Source organism: Plecotus auritus, assembly GCF_963455305.1.
Source record: "Plecotus auritus genome assembly, chromosome: 9".
Classification (NCBI taxonomy): Eukaryota; Metazoa; Chordata; class Mammalia; order Chiroptera; family Vespertilionidae; genus Plecotus; species Plecotus auritus.
In genome coordinates this window covers 153712349-153728580 of record NC_137783.1, presented here as the reverse complement: position 1 = coordinate 153728580, position 16232 = coordinate 153712349, and the positions used below count along the sequence as shown (strand labels likewise).

The 16232-nt window shown below is 60.9% G+C and overlaps 2 protein-coding genes across 15 annotated transcripts; one reads left to right on the top strand and one right to left on the bottom strand.

Moving 5' to 3' along the window:
* Positions 1 to 24: 24 nt before the first annotated feature.
* Positions 25 to 9264, bottom strand: CYB561A3 (cytochrome b561 family member A3). Of its 7 annotated transcripts, XM_080642617.1 has the most exons (10): positions 9122 to 9264; positions 7473 to 7576; positions 6604 to 6805; positions 6169 to 6268; positions 5311 to 5419; positions 4958 to 5154; positions 3146 to 3354; positions 2480 to 2634; positions 1864 to 2020; positions 25 to 1289 (listed from the first exon to the last, which is right to left on the bottom strand). In XM_080642617.1, the coding sequence occupies exons 6-10, from the start codon at positions 5139 to 5141 to the stop codon at positions 1266 to 1268; spliced, it is 729 nt and encodes a 242-aa protein (XP_080498743.1). In that variant the 5' UTR covers positions 5142 to 5154; positions 5311 to 5419; positions 6169 to 6268; positions 6604 to 6805; positions 7473 to 7576; positions 9122 to 9264; the 3' UTR covers positions 25 to 1265. The 7 variants fall into 7 exon arrangements, with proteins under 7 accessions (XP_080498743.1, XP_080498746.1, XP_080498744.1 ...); XM_080642620.1 differs by lacking the exon at positions 6604 to 6805 and having other exon boundaries at positions 5311 to 5422; XM_080642618.1 differs by lacking the exon at positions 6604 to 6805.
* A 124-nt stretch (positions 9265 to 9388) lies between these two features.
* TMEM138 (transmembrane protein 138) lies at positions 9389 to 15980 on the top strand. Of its 8 annotated transcripts, XM_080642613.1 has the most exons (6): positions 9676 to 10162; positions 11976 to 12235; positions 13470 to 13641; positions 14568 to 14669; positions 14849 to 14924; positions 15145 to 15666. In XM_080642613.1, the coding sequence occupies exons 2-6, from the start codon at positions 12108 to 12110 to the stop codon at positions 15255 to 15257; spliced, it is 591 nt and encodes a 196-aa protein (XP_080498739.1). In that variant the 5' UTR covers positions 9676 to 10162; positions 11976 to 12107; the 3' UTR covers positions 15258 to 15666. The 8 variants fall into 8 exon arrangements, with proteins under 8 accessions (XP_080498741.1, XP_080498735.1, XP_080498737.1 ...); XM_080642615.1 differs by lacking the exon at positions 14568 to 14669 and having other exon boundaries at positions 9389 to 9701; positions 15145 to 15980; XM_080642609.1 differs by having other exon boundaries at positions 9389 to 9701; positions 14849 to 15660.
* Positions 15981 to 16232: the final 252 nt, after the last annotated feature.

Here is a 16232-nt window from a genome sequence, read left to right as displayed (position 1 = left end):
TCTCATTTCCGCAGAAGAGGCTTTGGTTCTTAAACACATGTTTAATGGAAACCAGGCTGTATAAACAGGTGAAACGCCTGCCCATGTAGTAAGGGGGGGGTCATGTGACCAAGCTGCCCGGCAGTCATCGCGGTGGCTTTGGAGCCTTTGGCCACCAGAGGTTCAGGCGGAGTCCTGCCGGCATCTGGCCTGTGGGGTCGGGTGGCCAGTCGGCCTCATCGCCATGGGCCAGAGCGGAAGCACACCCCGGACCCCGGGCGTCATGCTGCTTGTCTTCTGCGCACGGCAGTGTGGCACCGGGGACCCAGCAGGACTCATGTGGAGGAGGCAGGAAAAGCCGAAGCCCCCACTCGTAGGAGAGGAGCCAGGTCCCCCCCCCCCCCCCATTTCTCTGAAGAAGCTCCGCTCACATGAGGCACGAGGCGGGCTGTGGCCTGCGAGCAGCCACTGGGGGGGGCCGGGGCAGGCAGTGAGACGCACGTGCTCAGCAGAAAACACCGGCGGGGGTGGCCATGGTCCTCGCCTCTGCTGGGACAAAGCACCCCAACACCGGTCGTGTCGTGTCGTGGTGGCCCCAACCTGGCGAAGGAGAGTGAGGCACCCCTGCCAGCCCTCCCCGCTGGGACAGCTGGGGGGACAGCAGGTTCCCAGCCTCCTTGGGCTGCCTGGCGGGGGGGGGAACAGGCCGGGATCCAGGTCCCCGCCGCAGCAGCAACGGGAAGTGATGGAGCCACACGGTCACAGTGGACTCAAGACGTGAGCGGAACGGCCAAGAGCAGGCAGCGCCTCTGTTTCCCTGCAGAGCTGCCGGGCCATCCCCCCCCTCCCATCGCCCCGATGCTCCCGCCCAGCCTCAAGTCCAGGGGCCATGGCGGCACCTAAGTGACATGTGCATGTTCCACGGGAGGGCGGACAGGCAGGCCACCCCTCGTTCACGTTAAAGATGCGCTTGAGTCAGGCCACCTGAGCTGCTGGGACTTCCCACCACCGCCCGGGGGGTCGGCAATCAGCTCGGCCTGACTTCAGCTGGGGGGCAGGAGTGTGAGCAGCCAGGCAGGAGGGCCTGGGTGAAGGGAGGGCCTCGGGAGCCGACGCCAGGAAGGAGTGTGGAAGCCAAAGCACCAAGAAACGCAGGCAGCCCGTGGCGGAGAGCAGCCAGGGGCGGCGAGGTGGGGGCTCGGGGCAGACTGCCGGGAGCCCCGGGCAGAGAAGAGGTTCTCAGGGAGTCCAGACGCACCCCGACCGCTCCTGCGTCCCTTCTCGCTTCACTCCCTTTCACGCAGCAGGGGCTGAAAGAGCAGGCGCACAGGGTTAACGGCATGACGTCCACGGCCTGGGCCTGCAGCTGGCACACCAGGTCTGAGCTGTGCACAGACCCCCGCCTTCAGTCCCCAAGTCACCACATCTCTCAGGGAAGCCCTAAGTCCTCAGCTTGACACCCCCTCCCCGCACCCCTCAAAGGCCGAGTGGCCAACAGGCAGAACCTGCTCTCAGTACTCAGCTCGTCACCAAGCCCCTGCCAGACCAGCCTCGAGCTGGGAACGCACACCCCTCTTCATGCCCAAGACTCCCCTGGGGAGGGTAAGGCCACACTTGCCCTCCTGAAGCCACAAGCACCTGGGGAAGGGAGGAACCCCCATCCTCTCCCGGTAGACCGGCCCCCGGGAGCCCCGGAGCCTGCATCTGCCCCGATGGCTGGGATGGGCTGGCTGACCAGTGCCCCCACCTTCCAGCTGCCCGGTTCCCCCCCCCCTCCCCCCCCCGTTCCTGGGTTACTCTTCCTGGTAAGGCCCACGCCTCCCCTGGTGACCCTTCTCTCGACCCAGCCCTCCCCCAGCCTGGCCGGGGAGACCGGGGCCGCACCTGTCCTTCGGTCGTGACCCCCACTTCCGGGCGTTTCCAGGACGAGGCCTGCAGGAGGTAGAGCACCAGCAGCCCGAAGGCCACCACCAGCATCCCGGTGCTGTTGGCAAAGACAGCCTCGCCGGGCAGGCTGGAGTACGGCCTGGTGGCGTTCTTCCTGGAGAGGACAGCGTGTGGGCCTGAGACTCGCCACCTGCTCTCGCCCGGCGCCCGGCGGGAGAGCCAGGCCACACACAGAGGGCGGCGAGCTCCGGGGACGGGACCGCAGTGCTGTCGCCGCTGAGCCACCAATCCCTGCAGAGTGCCCTTCCTGAGCGGGAGCTCTGGGCCTGCACCCTCATGTCTAAGGGGCCCTGACCATAGCGTCGATGCCGTGGGGCGATCCGAGGACCGCATTTAAGGGGCTTAGCAGGGTCTGGCACACAGCAGTGCTGAGTCAGTCTGACGCTGGAGAAATACCTACTGACCTTACCAACTCAGCCTAAAGGAAGGCCGCTGCCTCCAGATCAGGGCGCGCCAGCCCCAGAGGCCCCCTTGGACGGGCCCTGTGACTGCAGAGCCATCTCCTGAACACCCCGTTCTTTCCCCTCCACGCAGAGGGGCCCACCCCACTCACAGGCTGAAGAAGAGCTTCTCATTGATGCCGGAAATGACAGACGCAATGGCCAGAGCGAGGATGGAGGCGCCGAAGAAGACGTGGACGGGCTTGAGGAGGCTGCGCAGCCACGGGGACGCCCAGGGCAGCAGGAAGACGGCAAAGCCCAGGAGCCACTGCGGACGAGGAGAAGCACCTGACCCACCTGCGACCCAAGGCGCCCCGTCACCCCACCCCCAGCGCCTCCGACTGGCCCGGGAGCCTTCTCCCTTCGCTCCCATCTCAAACCTCCCGCCAGGAATTGCCCAGCCCCACCGGGTCCTCACTGTGGTGTGTCTGTTTCTCCTACACAAACAAGAAACCTTCCATGGCTGCGTAGCTACAACCCCCTCTCCTGCAAACGGTCATCCTGGCTGCCCCCCGCTTCCTTCCGTCCTGGCTCACAAACCCCCTGGCTCACACACAGCGCTCTGCAACGGCGGACCAGCAGGGGGATGGGCACAGGGCGAGTGTGGGGCCACCCGTCTCCACGGCCCTTTCCAATGCCCATCGACAGCGGGTGCGTGCAATGGCCACCTCCGGGCCACGAGCAGAGGGGATGTTTGGTGCTGATGCAAGTGCAGCCCCAACCAGAGCCCGTGGCTGCCATCCAGCAGTGGGAGCCCAAGGGGGGCAGGGGGCACCCACCTGGCAGGCGAAGAAGAACACAGTGGTGATGCCCAACCAGCTGTGCAGGGAGTAGAGGTTGGCGATGTGCTGGCGGTTGTGATACCCGAAGACGGCCGCCAGCCCCAGCACCGTCAGGGTGAAGGCCAGCAGGTGCAGGGACGCGTGGGCCACTTTCCAGGGCAGCTTGGGCCCCGCCCAGGACTGGGGCAGGCGGTACACGAGTGACGCTGTGGAGAGACAGTCCAGGCTCGGCCTCCTCCCCTCGTTTCCGCCACACGTTGGGGGGTCACCCTGACATGTCCCCACACAGCCTCGGACGAGGGGAGGAGGAAGTGCCGGGACATGGATCAGGAAATGCTAGGACCTCATCAGCGTCTTCTATGCTCGCCTCATTTCCGGGACACCAGCCGGCCGTGAAGGCAGGAGAGAGGGCAGAGAGGAAAAGGGAGGAAGTTTCCTGGGCCTGCCTTCCGCCCTGGGTGCTCCAGGTGCTCTGTGGGCAGTTTCGCAGGTTAGAAGCACTGTCACTAGTTCCTCATCCGCCTGAACCCGCACAGCGAGTTGTCATCAAGAACGCAGGCCATGCCCTGACCGGTTTGGCTCAGTGGATAGAGCGTCGGCCTGGGGACTCAAGGGTCCCAGGTTCGATTCCGGTCAAGGGCATGTACCTTGGTTGCGGGCACATCCTCAGTGGGAGGTGTGCAGGAGGCAGCTGATCGATGTTTCTCTCTCATCGATGTTTCTAGCTCTCTATCCCTCTCCCTTCCTCTCTGTAAAATATCAATAAAATATATTTAAAAAAATAATAAAAAAATAAAAATATATTTAAAGAACGCAGGCCATGCCCTGACCGGTTTGGCTCAGTGGATAGAGCGTCAGCCTGCGGACTGAAGGGTCCCAGGTTCGATTCCGGTCAAGGGCATGTACCTTGGTTGCGGGTACATCCCCAGTAGGGGGTGTGCAGGAGGCAGCTGATTGATGTTTCTCTCTCATCGATGTTTCTAACTCTCTATCCCTCTCCCTTCCTCTCTGTAAAAAATCAATAAAATCTTTAAAAAAACAAACAAACACGCAGGCCGGTTAGATGACCTATGTCCAAATCCCGGCTCTGCCTCCTAGCTACTCGGCATCTTCTTTCTAAATCTGTTTCCTCACCTGTGGGATGGGGATAACAATAGAGCCCACCTCACAAGCTTCTTACAAAAACAAAACGGGATGATGTACCTGAAGCTCGCGGGGTAAGCTGCTTGCACCAGTGTCACCGTCATCCCCATTTTACAAGTGGGGGAAGGAGGCCCTCCGGGGCCCCAAGCCCAGCTCTGGACGCCTGGGGCCAGGATGGGTCTGGCAGGAGTAAGCAGACCCCTTATGCAAGGGCCCACTAGGCCGACAGTGCCCACCTCCGCTCCCTGGAGCCGCGACGGCAAACCGCGGCTCCCCGGCCAAGCCCAGCCCACCCATCGCTGAGAGTGAAGTGTCACGGGAACAGCCGTGCACAGGTTTCCGTCCTGCCTGCCGCGGCTTCTCCCAGGACAGCCCTTCCAAATGCAGAGCTGAGTTGCTGCCACGCAGATCACAGGGCCTGAAAGCCTGGCACCTACTCCCTGGCCCTTCCTAGAGAAAGAACCCGGGAAGCTGCCCTTTCCAAAGCCCCCCCACCCCCCTTCACTGCTGCTTCCTCCAAATGACCCCTGCGCCCAAAGGCAGGCCAACCCGCCCGACATCCACGGCCCTGAGCCCAACGGGGACCGAGGCCAGTCCCAGGGAGGGGCTGCTCTGCTCCGTCCAGGCCTGGGCCCCGCACGCCTCGCACGCTGACCTCCCACTCACCAGCGCTGTAGACCGCCACCATGCCAGCCACCATGAGCACCGGGTGGCAGTTGAACATGAGGATGCTGCCATCCCAGGCAAAGCCCCCGTGCCAGCTCCACATCCAGTAGATGGTGAAGAGGACGCACACCGAGCCCAGCGATGACAGCGCCAGGACCGACAGGTAAAACCGCCCCTCAGCCATTCCCACCGGGCTCCTGGAAGCAGCAGCACACGTGTCCCCGCCGCTCAGCGCACCCGCTAAGACCGCACACTCGGTCTCAAGGGTGGACACTTCCGCTTCATTCCCCCGGGCACCGCCCCGCGAGGCCTGACCCCTGGTTAGGGACCGTGACTGAGGCCCCAACCCGTACCTGGCAGCGCACAGGGCACCCAGCAGGCCTGGGGCTGGCCGAGCGGCGTCTCCTCCGCTGTGGCCGGGGCCGGGGCTCTGGGCCCACAGGGTCCGAGACAAAGAATGACCTCCTCACAGAAAGAAGGGGCAGGAATCAAACTCCAGGCTGGATCACCCCGAGGCCCAGGCCCTCACTGCTAACGAGGAGCCGACACACTGCCTTGGGCCGCCGGGAGGAAGGCCCCCGGGCTCCCCCTCCTACAGAGCAGCTCTGCCCCAGATGGTGAGGTCTGCGGGCCGGGCCTTCCGGTCCCTCCTGATCCCCACACTCTACACCTTGAATTGGGCGGTGGCCTCAGCCAATCCCCAGGCCTGAGACTTCCGCTTTCCCTTCCTCTGGGGAAAGTCCAGAGGAGAAAAGAGGAAGCAAGAACTCATGGTCTAGAAAGCAAGAGTTTACAGCACGCCCGCACTTGACGTGGTCGGTGGGTTCTGGGAACTGTGGTGAAATGGCAGACGATGAAGCCTGTTTTACCCCAGCCTCCTTGTTCTCAACAAGAGCGAAGTCCCCACCCTCTCATCGGGGTTAAATGAGACGACGCTGTTCGAGGACCCGCTGTTTCCACCCGCACCTGACAGCTCAGAAAGCAACTCTGCTGCCAGGCCTGGGGGGCGCGAGGCCACGCAGTGCCCTCAAGTCAGGCAGGTGGGCGTGAGGCTCGGCGGGGAGCAGGCCCAGTTCTCCAGGCCGTCACCATCCTACGGGCTCACCAAAAGGCGACACGGTGGCGGCTTCCTGCGGGTGAGGGCCCTCGGTCTGAACCAGCTCACAGAAGGAGCCAAGCACTCCCCAGGAGAGAACGCCCTTCTTCCTCACCTTAGCCCGGGGCCGGCTGCGGAGCGGTGGCCTGTGCGGGGTCGGGGGGGGGGGGTACCCCAGCAGAGCTCGCCCCACTTGCAGGGCCCGGTCTTTGCAGCTGGAAGAAAGGCACAGCCGTGAGGACAGAGCTCCACGAGGCAGCTGCGAGCAGACCGCACGGGAGCCTCACGCCCATGATGCCGGACTCCTAACAGCCCTGTGAGGGGGGCCTCCCCGTTTTACAGACGAGGACGCGGCGGCCCAGAAGGATTAAGAGGCTGGCACTCAGACCCAGCCACTGAGCAGGGAGTTCCAAACCCTTACCGGTTTGGCTTCGGGGCCCCTGTGTTCTCCTTGACCACAGGTTGTCAGAGGGCGTGAGAAAATGTGTGTAAGGACACGGTGACAGTGAATATTCCACTTTCTCAGTGTTGTCGCTAAGAAAAAACCTACCAGCAAAAACCTGAAGTTCAACCCTAGCTGGTTTGGCTCAGTGGATAGAGCATCGGCCTGTGGACTGGAGGGTCCCGGGTTCGATTCCGGTCAAGGGCATATGGCCAGGTTGTGGGCTCGATCCCCAGTAGGAGGTGTGCAGGAAGCAGACGATCAATGATTCTCTCTCATCATCGATGTTCCTCTCCCTCTCCCTCTCTCTCTGAAATCAATAAAAATATTTAAACAACAAAAACCTTAAGCTCACGGCCTCATGCCTGCCCAGCCCTCTCAGTGGCCCTGACTCTGTGCCAGGCCAGCTCTCTCCAGCCAGGTGTCCACCTAACCAGAACAGACACAGCGCTCTCGCGCGTGATCCAAGCTGGCGATCATCTCTGACCAAGGGTCACCTGAGGTCTGGGGGTAAGAAACAAGCTTCCATGAGGCCGGAAGGAGACAATCATGCCATCGGCCTCCTCCTCAACCTGGAGCCCAGAGCGGTCCCTCGGCTCCTGAGAGAGCAGAGGGAGCCTCAGGTCCCAGACGCTCCGTCACCCCCCCCCCCGCCCCCCGGGGAAGGGTTAAGTCAGCAAGAAGGACCTCTTGGCCGGTCAGTGGGCTCCATCCATCAAACAACATCTACGTTCGGCTTTTTCCTTTGTTAAAGGAAAAAAGAACATAATCCAAAAGGGACTGGACCCACGCCCCTGGCAGGGGTCCTGTTACTGCGCTGGGCAGACTTGGACCAGGCGGCAGGGACTTCCCGACGGGCACAGGACACATACACAGTACACAGACCAGCCCTCCCTCTGCCCGAAAGACAGCAAAGCAGAGAAAAGGGAAGAACGCGGGGACAGCGGCAATCAGACGCTGAGAGCACCCTCGTTTACTGAGAGCAGGTGTGCTGGTCCAGGATGGGCTCACGGCCGCGGGGTCTCCTGTTCCGCCCTCGCTTCGCAGGGACCCATTCTCAGACAGACGTCCACAAGCTCTTCTGTGAAGGACAGGATGGTAAATGTCTCAGGCGTGGCAGGCCATCCCGTCTGTCACAACCATCCGCCACCTCTGCTGATGCAGTCAGCTGATGCAGTCGCAGGCGATGCCTTCACAGAGCCACGTGGCTGTGTTCCAAAGAAACGTGACTGCCGGACACGGAGCCTTTAGTGTATCATCATGTGCACGTCCCCAAATAGCACCCTTTTCACTTCTCTCCAACCGTTTAAGAAGGCGCAAACCCCTCAGGAGAGCCCGATTTGGCCTGTGGCGAGGTCTGTCCACCCCGACGTAAGGCGGCTACTGGCCAACCTAAACCTCTCCTGTCACCTGGGCAGGATGCGCAAACACAGCTCGGCCGGGGGCAGGATCGGGTAGGGCATAGCTGGGGGACACCGTGGGTTTGGCTCCAGGCCATCAGCAAGGCGAGTGTCGCAATAAAGCCAGCCGTAACCTTTTTGCTGATAGAAGGCCTCGCCTTTGCAAGAAATGCAACAGCCGTGAAGCGCAACAAAGCGAGTGCACCTGTGCAACCGAGGGAGCCAGGCCTGCACTTCCCGGTGAGCTTAGCCAGGCGAAGGCTCCGTGTCAAACTCGTAAACGTTACTTCTACAACTTAGAACTGCAGCGGATGAAAGGTCAGTCACGTTGTTGCTCCCCCTTCCCAGGGGGAGTGGGGGCTTGAGGAGTCCAGGATCTCAAGTCCTGAATGCTCAACTATCGCCCCACGGCTCCCCTCGGAGCATGCGCACCCCAGCCTTTCCTCCACGTGTACTTTTGCTCTCTACACCGTAAGGTTCCCCACAGGACTTGCAACCGGGAGAGCAGTGGGCAGCGGCAGCTTGCCCTGGGCTCACCCCGATCCTGTCGCCAAGGCTGCCTTTTCTCCGCTGTTCCTGAGCCAAAGCAGCCCCGCCTCAGCTCTTCTGCTGCTGCGTCTACCCTCAGCCCGTCCCGTTCCCCGGACCCCAGCTTTCATAAACGTCCTCTCAAAAAAACATAACATAAAATACTGGCTCCAAAGAGGAAACGGGACTTGGCCCAGGTGCGGAGCTGAGCTGGTGCAGGAATCCCTGTTCACGCCCCTCAGTTGCAAGGTCTCCCCACCTCCGAGGGCAGCTCCTGTGAAGTCAGGGCTCAGGAGTGAGGGACCCTAAGTTCCAGCCCCGAGGTGGACAAGCAAAGCCCTCCTTCGCACCAGTGACTGCAGACCTGCCCTTCGGACTGTGCCCCGGCCTGGCTGAGGGGTCCCGAGGACCATCCCTGGGCCGCGGGGACCAACCCCGACTCCCCTGCCGGGACGGAGGAAGCCCCAGCACACCGCGGGTGAAAATAAAGGCGCCCGGCTCCACCTGCTGACGGCGCCTTCGGAAGAGATCCCGTGCCTTCACCACCACCACCGGTGGGAGGAAGGGCCCGGACAACGGTGTCCACTTCCTAAAAGAGGAAACTGAGGCCGAGCGAGGGCCAGCGACAGTGCGAAGCTGGGTAGCAGCAAAGGCAGCACTCGAACCCAGGTCCCAGAACTCCCAGCCCGGGCTCTCACCCCCGAACCACAGTGGGATGCAGCCGAGTTTGGGGCCTCCGAGCCCCGCGTCTGCCACCCGGCGGCCGTTCTCGAGGGTCCTAGGTGAATTGAGACAGACGAGTAGCGAGACCCGCACGCACCGGGCACCACGGCCCTGGAACAGACTGGCAAGGCCACTTCGACCGTTTATAGGGTCATGGCACTTCCGGTCGCGCGCGTGGCCGCCTGGGAAATGAAGTCCGGAGTCGCCCTCTCCTCGCGCGCCAAGCTGCTGACTGCCACTCCACTTCCGCCGTGGGCGTTTCCCCCCCCCCCCGCCCAAGCCCGGGGACCCAGGGGCCGGCAACGCCGTCGCGGTCCGCCCTGTCCCTCACTCCCCGAAATGTTCGGGCCCAGCGAAACCTCCCGCCAGGAGCTGGCGCTCAGCAAGGCCACACGGAGGGGGCTGGCCTAGGAACGCGGGGAGCCCCCATCATGGCCAACCGGCCGTCCACAGAGCAGGTCACAAAGCCTCCTCCTCCACCTACTTCCGGAATTTGAAACCGGTTTCCGGAAGCCAGGACGGTGTCCCCATGACAACCGACGTTGGGGCTTGGAGGTGAGCGTGCTGGAGGATTCGTAGAGAAAGTGGCCAGAAGTCGGCGCTTGTTATTGTTTTGGTTTTGGCTCCTTGCCAGGGCAGCCCCGTTTTTAAAGCGGATTCGGGAAGGTGCGGGGACGTGCCCCGGGACAAAGGCCACGCGGCAGGTGGCGGCGGACGGCCAGTGAAGGCCGCTTCATGACCCGCGAATCGCGCCGCCCTGAGCCGAGCGCTGCTCCTCGCCGCGGGGGTGGCGGCGGGCGGGACGGACGGCGGAGCCGCCGCACACAGCCCTCTGCGGGGTGTGAAGTGGGGCTGTGAGCAGGGGCGGGGGTGTCACACTAGGTGTGCATCCCGGCTCCACGCCCCCGCCACCTGCCGAGGACCTGAACGCTGACCCTGTGCCCCGGGCTGCAGGGCGGGGTCACTCTTTCCCATCTCGCAGAGGAGCTGCGGGTTCGAGGACGTTGCCTCGGCTGGTAAGTACGCGGTAACTGTCAGTATTTGATGAAGGAGGAAACTTGGTTCAGAGAAACCACGTTCATACACCCACCAGGTGGGCCTTCACCAGGTGAGGTGGGCGAGGGTCCCCCCTCAGAGCCTCTGTGAGATGGGGAGTGTGTGCACGCCAACAGCTGATGCGCGGGCGGGTGTGGGACGAATAAAGTAATAAATCTGAAAAGAGTTGTAAATTGTAAAGCACTTTACAGATGTTAATTCAATCTCAATCTCTAACACCTCAAAGCATTTTTAAAAATATTTTTATTCATTTCAGAGAGGGAGAGAGAGAAACATCAGTGATGACAGAATAATTGATCGGCTGCCTCCTGCTCGCCCCACGTGGAGATCGAGCCCGCAGCCCGGGCATGTGCCCTTGAGCAGGAACCAAGCAGTGACCTCCCGGTTCATAGGACGAAGCTCAGCCACTGAGCCCCTGCGGCCAGGCCCCCTCAAAGCATTTTGAAATTTGTTTATAAATTTAATCCAGATGAAGTGCTCACAGGACACCCCCAGAGCAACTTCTGGGTCTTGTCATGTCCTCCTATACAATGAAAGGCTATTATGCCAATCAACCAAACGGCAGAACGACCGGCTGTTATGACATGCACTGACCACCAGGGGGCAGATGCTCAATGCAGGAGCTGCCCCCTGGTGGTCCGTGCGCTCTCATGGGGAGCACTGCTCAGCCAGAAGCCCTGAGCCGGGCTCATGGCTGCTGAGCACAGCGGTGGTGGTGGGAGAGGCTCTGTGGCAGTTGGACATCCCCCGAGGGCTCTGGGACGGTGAGAGGGCACAGGCTGGGCTGAGGGACCCCCACCCCCGAGTGCATGAACTTGTGCACCGGGCCTCTAGTATGGACATAAAGGCCCAGCTTCCCTCCCCCGGTGCCCACTGTGTCGCTCCCAGAACCTTACACGCAGTTTTGCGGGAGAGCACGGTTTCCTCTCGGCTTTTTCTGCCTGCACCACTCCCCACTTCTCCCGTGCCAGCATGTTCCTGCCTGGCTCCGTGTCGGCCTGTCAGTAAGAGACCAGACCGCTTTGTGTGGTAGGTGAGAGCACCCAGGCTGCCTGGATCGAATCCCAGCAAGAGCTCTGCCGCTTCCTGGCAGTGTGACCTTGGACGAGTTACTTCATCTCTGCACCTCAGTAGTCCCATCTGTAAGATGGGGAGTATCTTCTACCTTGGGAGATTTAAACACCGGGAATGCTTAGACTGGTCCCGGTGTGTATAAAGGATTCCCGCTGCAGTAAGTATTAGTATCAGAGTCGGTGTTGTTACGCGACCAGACACTCTTGTGCTCCTGGAGTACTTTGGCCTCAGAGTGGTTAGAAAGAACTCTGAGCCCTAACTGGTTTGGCTCAGTGGATAGAGCGTCGGCCTGCAGACTCAAGGGTCCCAGGTTCGATTCCGGTCAAGGGCATGTACCTTGGTTGCGGGCACATCCCCACTGGGGGGGTGTGCAGGAAGCAGCTGATTGATGTTTCTCTCTCATCGATGTTTCTAACTCTCTCTCCCTCTCCCTTCCTCTCTGTAAAAATCAATAAAATATATATTTAAAAAAAAAAGAAAAAAGAGCTCTGAGTGTCGTGCTCCCCGCATGGAGCACGGGGAGAGGGGGAGGGGGAGGGTGCCGGTGCCCAGACCGCAGGCCTCGTTGGGGTCTTGTTGGTTTTGCTCACGGCTGTATCCAGGCACCGAGAATGGCGCCTGGCCCATGACAGGGCCTCGGGGAAATCCTCGTTGTATTAATGAACTTTTAACCACTTCTTGTTTTTTTTGCCCCAACAGGCTCTTGTCTTGAGTAAAAGGAACAGCTCTGATCTTCTCCGGCAGCGTCAGCACAGGGGCAGCGCCGGGCGAGGCAGGGCTGCTTTGTGGGGAACTGCGGAATGTGCCCTCGGGGCGGGACAGCAGAGGAAGATGCTGCAGGCCAGTGGCTACAGCCTCGTGCTCTCCCTGCAGCTCCTGCTGCTGACCTATGACCTCTTTGTCAATTCCTTCTCGGAGCTGCTCCGCGCGGCGCCTGTCATCCAGCTGGTGCTGTTCATGTGAGTCCAGTGGGTGGGACCGGACAGCGAACCCCAGCAGCGTGGGCCTGGACAGGCATGACTTCCAGGTTATTCATAGGAAAACATGAGGAAGAAAGCATGAGGGCCGTAGAGATGACTCAGGTCCTGCTTTTCTATCCTTCTGACGAGGGTCCGTTCACAGAAATGAGGGTCCGGCTGCTAACCCTGTCACTTCCTGCATCTGTGAGCAGAAATATTATCTTTTTTTTTCTCTTTTTTTTTATTGATTTTTTACAGAGAGGAAGGGAGAGGGATAGAGAGCTAGAAACATCGATGAGAGAGAAACATCCATCAGCTGCCTCCTGCACACCTCCCACTGGGGATGTGCCCGCAACCAAGGTACGTGCCCTTGACCGGAATCGAACCTGGGACCCTTCAGTCCGCAGGCCGACGCTCTATCCACTGAGCCACACCGGTTTCGGCAGAAATATTATCTTATGTTGCCATGAAGAGGATTGCAAAATGGCAAGTTAAAGGGCAGTTGTCTCAATAAAATACATGAACCTCATAGGATGGAAGCTGTTGGCATGTCCCTTCACAGTAACATTTAGACGCCCCGAGGCAGTTCCAGGAGAAAAGTGCAGTCTTAGACGCGACCCCCTCCATTCCGCAGTGCCCTGGCCTGCCGTCGGCGCTCTCGTCACAGGGGCGACTCCGGCACGCCTGCTCCCGTGGCGTTCATTCCAGTGGAGAGTGAATATATGCACATACTGTAGAAGGGCCATTTCAAATAGTAATAAGTGTCGTGCAATGGACATGCGGTAGCTGGGGTGCGGAGGGAAGGGCCCCTTTAGATAATGGCGCTAAAGAAAGTCTGAAGGGCGACACCTGAACTGAGACTTGATGGCCCTGAGGCAGCAGCCGCGCAAAGATCAGGAGTGGCTTTGCTGTCTGCTGGACGGGAACGTCCGCGGGACAGGCTGTGCGCCGCACGGCGTGCTCTGGACGGGGAGGACCTGGCTCCCCCAGCGCCCGGAGGCTCCTGGGGGGAGTGTCAGAGCTGGACGCCTGGGCTGTGGCTGCAGCAGCTGCTGGGGCCGGTGGGAGTCTTAGCTTCATCTCATTGGGGCCCAAAGCGCATGCTCCCTCCGGGGGCTTCGGGGGACTGGGTCACAGAGGGAGAGGGACAGCGTCCTGTGCCCCTGGGGACCTCGCGCCCCCTCGCGGTCCTCACAGCCGCCCTGTGGCTGAGCTTCGTTGCGTTTGCCTGCAGCATCCAGGACATCGCGATCCTCTTCAACATCATCGTCATCTTCCTCATGTTCTTCAACACGTTCGTCTTCCAGGCCGGCCTGGTCAGCCTCCTGTTCCACAAGTTCAAAGGGACCGCCGTGCTGACCGCGGTGTACTTGGCCCTCAGCATCGCCCTGCACGTCTGGGTCATGGTAAGCGGGAGCTGTGGGCCCCGGCGCCTTCACAGGGGCCAGGAATAGCTGTCCTGGGGCCCGCGTCGTTCTCACACGTCACCCAGAACCCTGGGGCAGGAAGGGGAGTGAGTGTGGCCGGGCAAAGTATGTGGGTCTCCTAAGGCGCTTTTGCCCGACCTTCCGTGTTGAAGACCAGCTTCTGGAACATTCAGTTCACCTTCGCCCCAAACAGGTCTCCTGGGGCCAAAACGGGAAGTTGAATCCCATCCGTTTGGGTGGGTGCTGGTCCGGGCATCTAGGCCCCCGTGTCCCACGGGAAAGAGCCAAGCAGGAGCGCCGCTTCTCTCTGCGCCTCGTGCCCCTGCTGCCACCGTCACCCCCGAGAGCCACCCCAGGGGCCCCCGCGGTGCCGAGGTGGGCACAGAGCAGGCCCAGTGTTCAGGGCTTCAGGTTTCTTCTTCCTGGGTGTCCCTAGCGTTTCTCAATGCGCGTCCTGAGGGAACGCGTTACCACTCGGGGCGTCTGGTCACCTCTGAACTAAGGCCACCTTCTCGGAGGGAAGGAGCCGGCTGTGCCCAGGGCGCAGGTGCTTCCTGAGGAAGATGGCCCCTTCTCTGGTCCTGGAGCCAAAACAGGCGCTGGCCGCCCCCTGGGAAGCCCGCGCTGCCCGAGCCCTCAGCTGACAGGGCTGAGCCCGAGCTTTTCAAGGAAGACGGGGACCCCGAGGCTCTGAGCTAGTCCCTTCTCCTTGGCCAGGGCTACGGAGGGAAGGTAATGACCAGCTGAGGTCACCCGTCCTCCCTCCGCGTTAAGGAGATTGGCTTTTCAGCAAAAAAGGGCGCTGGAGGCACCTGTGAGCAGCAGCCGGGGCTGTGGGAAGAGGGAGGGTGAGACTGACCTGCTTTGCTTTTTTTAAAAAAATATATTTTATTGATTTTTTACAGAGAAGAAGGGAGAGGGACAGAGAGTTAGAAACATTGATGAGGGAGAAACATCGATCAGCTGCCTCTTGCACACCTCCCACTGGGGATGTGCCCACAACCAAGGTACATGCCCTTGACCGGAATCGAACCCGGGACCCTTCAGTCCGCAGGCCGACACTCTATCCACTGAGCCAAACCGGTCAGGGCTGACCTGCTTTTAAACCAGGGCACTGCAGCTCACCCAGTTGGGCGTCAGGGCCTCACCTGTCATTAACCTTTCCCGTCTCCCTGTCTCCCGTCAGAACTTACGCTGGAAAGACTCTAACCGCTTTGTCTGGACAGATGGACTGCAAACGCTGTTTGTGTTCCAGAGGCTAGGTAAGGGCGGAGCATCCTCAGGCTCCCCGTGGAGGGCCTGGACCCTGGCTGGTCAGCCCCACAGCCGGCGTGGGACGGGAACAGCCACACCAAGAACGGGGCTGCCGCCCGCCGCAGCTGGGAGTCCCGGGGCGGTCAGGAGGCAGGCCGCGGCCTCCTGGGGTTCCGTGCTCACTGGAGCCAGTCCTCAGGAGCACCTGCCCCTTCTGCTCACCCACAGCGGCGGTGTTCTACTGTTACTTCTACAAACGCACGGCCGTGAGACTGGGCGACCCTCGCTTCTACCAGGACTCCGTGTGGCTGCGCAAGGAGTTCACGCAGGTCCGAAGGTGACCTGTCACTCTGATGGGCCTCTCCTGCCGGGCAGGGGCCACGTGGGCTCTGCGAGAAGGACGTCGGCCCCGGGCCCCGCGCCCCAGGATGCAGCCTACAGGCTCGGGCCAGTTGCGTCCAGCAGCCGGGAAGCAAGATCCTCCCTCTTGCTAATTCAGTTCCCGGTACAGACTCCAGGACACGCTTAGTCCCCTGGCCCCTCGGCTCTGCCCCGCTGCTCACGGGGCTCTCGCTTTATCCGTGGGGAATTCCCAGCATCTGCGCTCTCTGCTCCACATACTAAGGACCAAGCGATACCAAGAGGGATGTTTCTGTGCTGCTGACTGGTCACGCCTTGGACATGAGATTTTGTGCCCAAGGCCCTTTCTGTTCCTTTCTATAAATAGGAAATAAATTGAAGTCTTTCCAGAAGTGGCGGCGTCCGTCGGCTAGCTCGCTTCCCTGCCTGGTAGGAGGCATGCCAAGTCCCAGCCTCGCCCCGTGGGCAGATGGGGCCACAGAGCGCACACAGATAATACAAGTTATCGAGTCCCATTACGCATACAAGATATTTTTACAGAAATTGAAAATGTGACCTGATGCCCGATCCAGCCCCACCCCTGGAGTTCCAGACTTCTGTGCTTTATTCAGACTCTGCCCCCTTCCAGATCCCTAAACTGCCCTCAGCAGAGTAGAAATGTTCCTCAGCCTGTGTTGGCAAAAGACATTTTTAAAATTCGTGTGCCCGGAGTCTCGGTTGTCTGCTGCCAGAACAATGAGCGAGGAGCCGCCACCAGATGCAGCGGCATATGACCATGAACGGTCACGCGGCTCTAGAGTCGGGTTCAGGCGATCTGGCTGAGTCTGGGTGATTTCTGCAGGGCTTGTCATGGGTCTGGTCAGCTGTGGGTCAGCCAGGCAGCCGTGATGGTCCTGGGACCCGTGGCTCTTGGCTAACCCAGGCCGACCTCAGCTGGAATGACTGGGCTGTTCAGC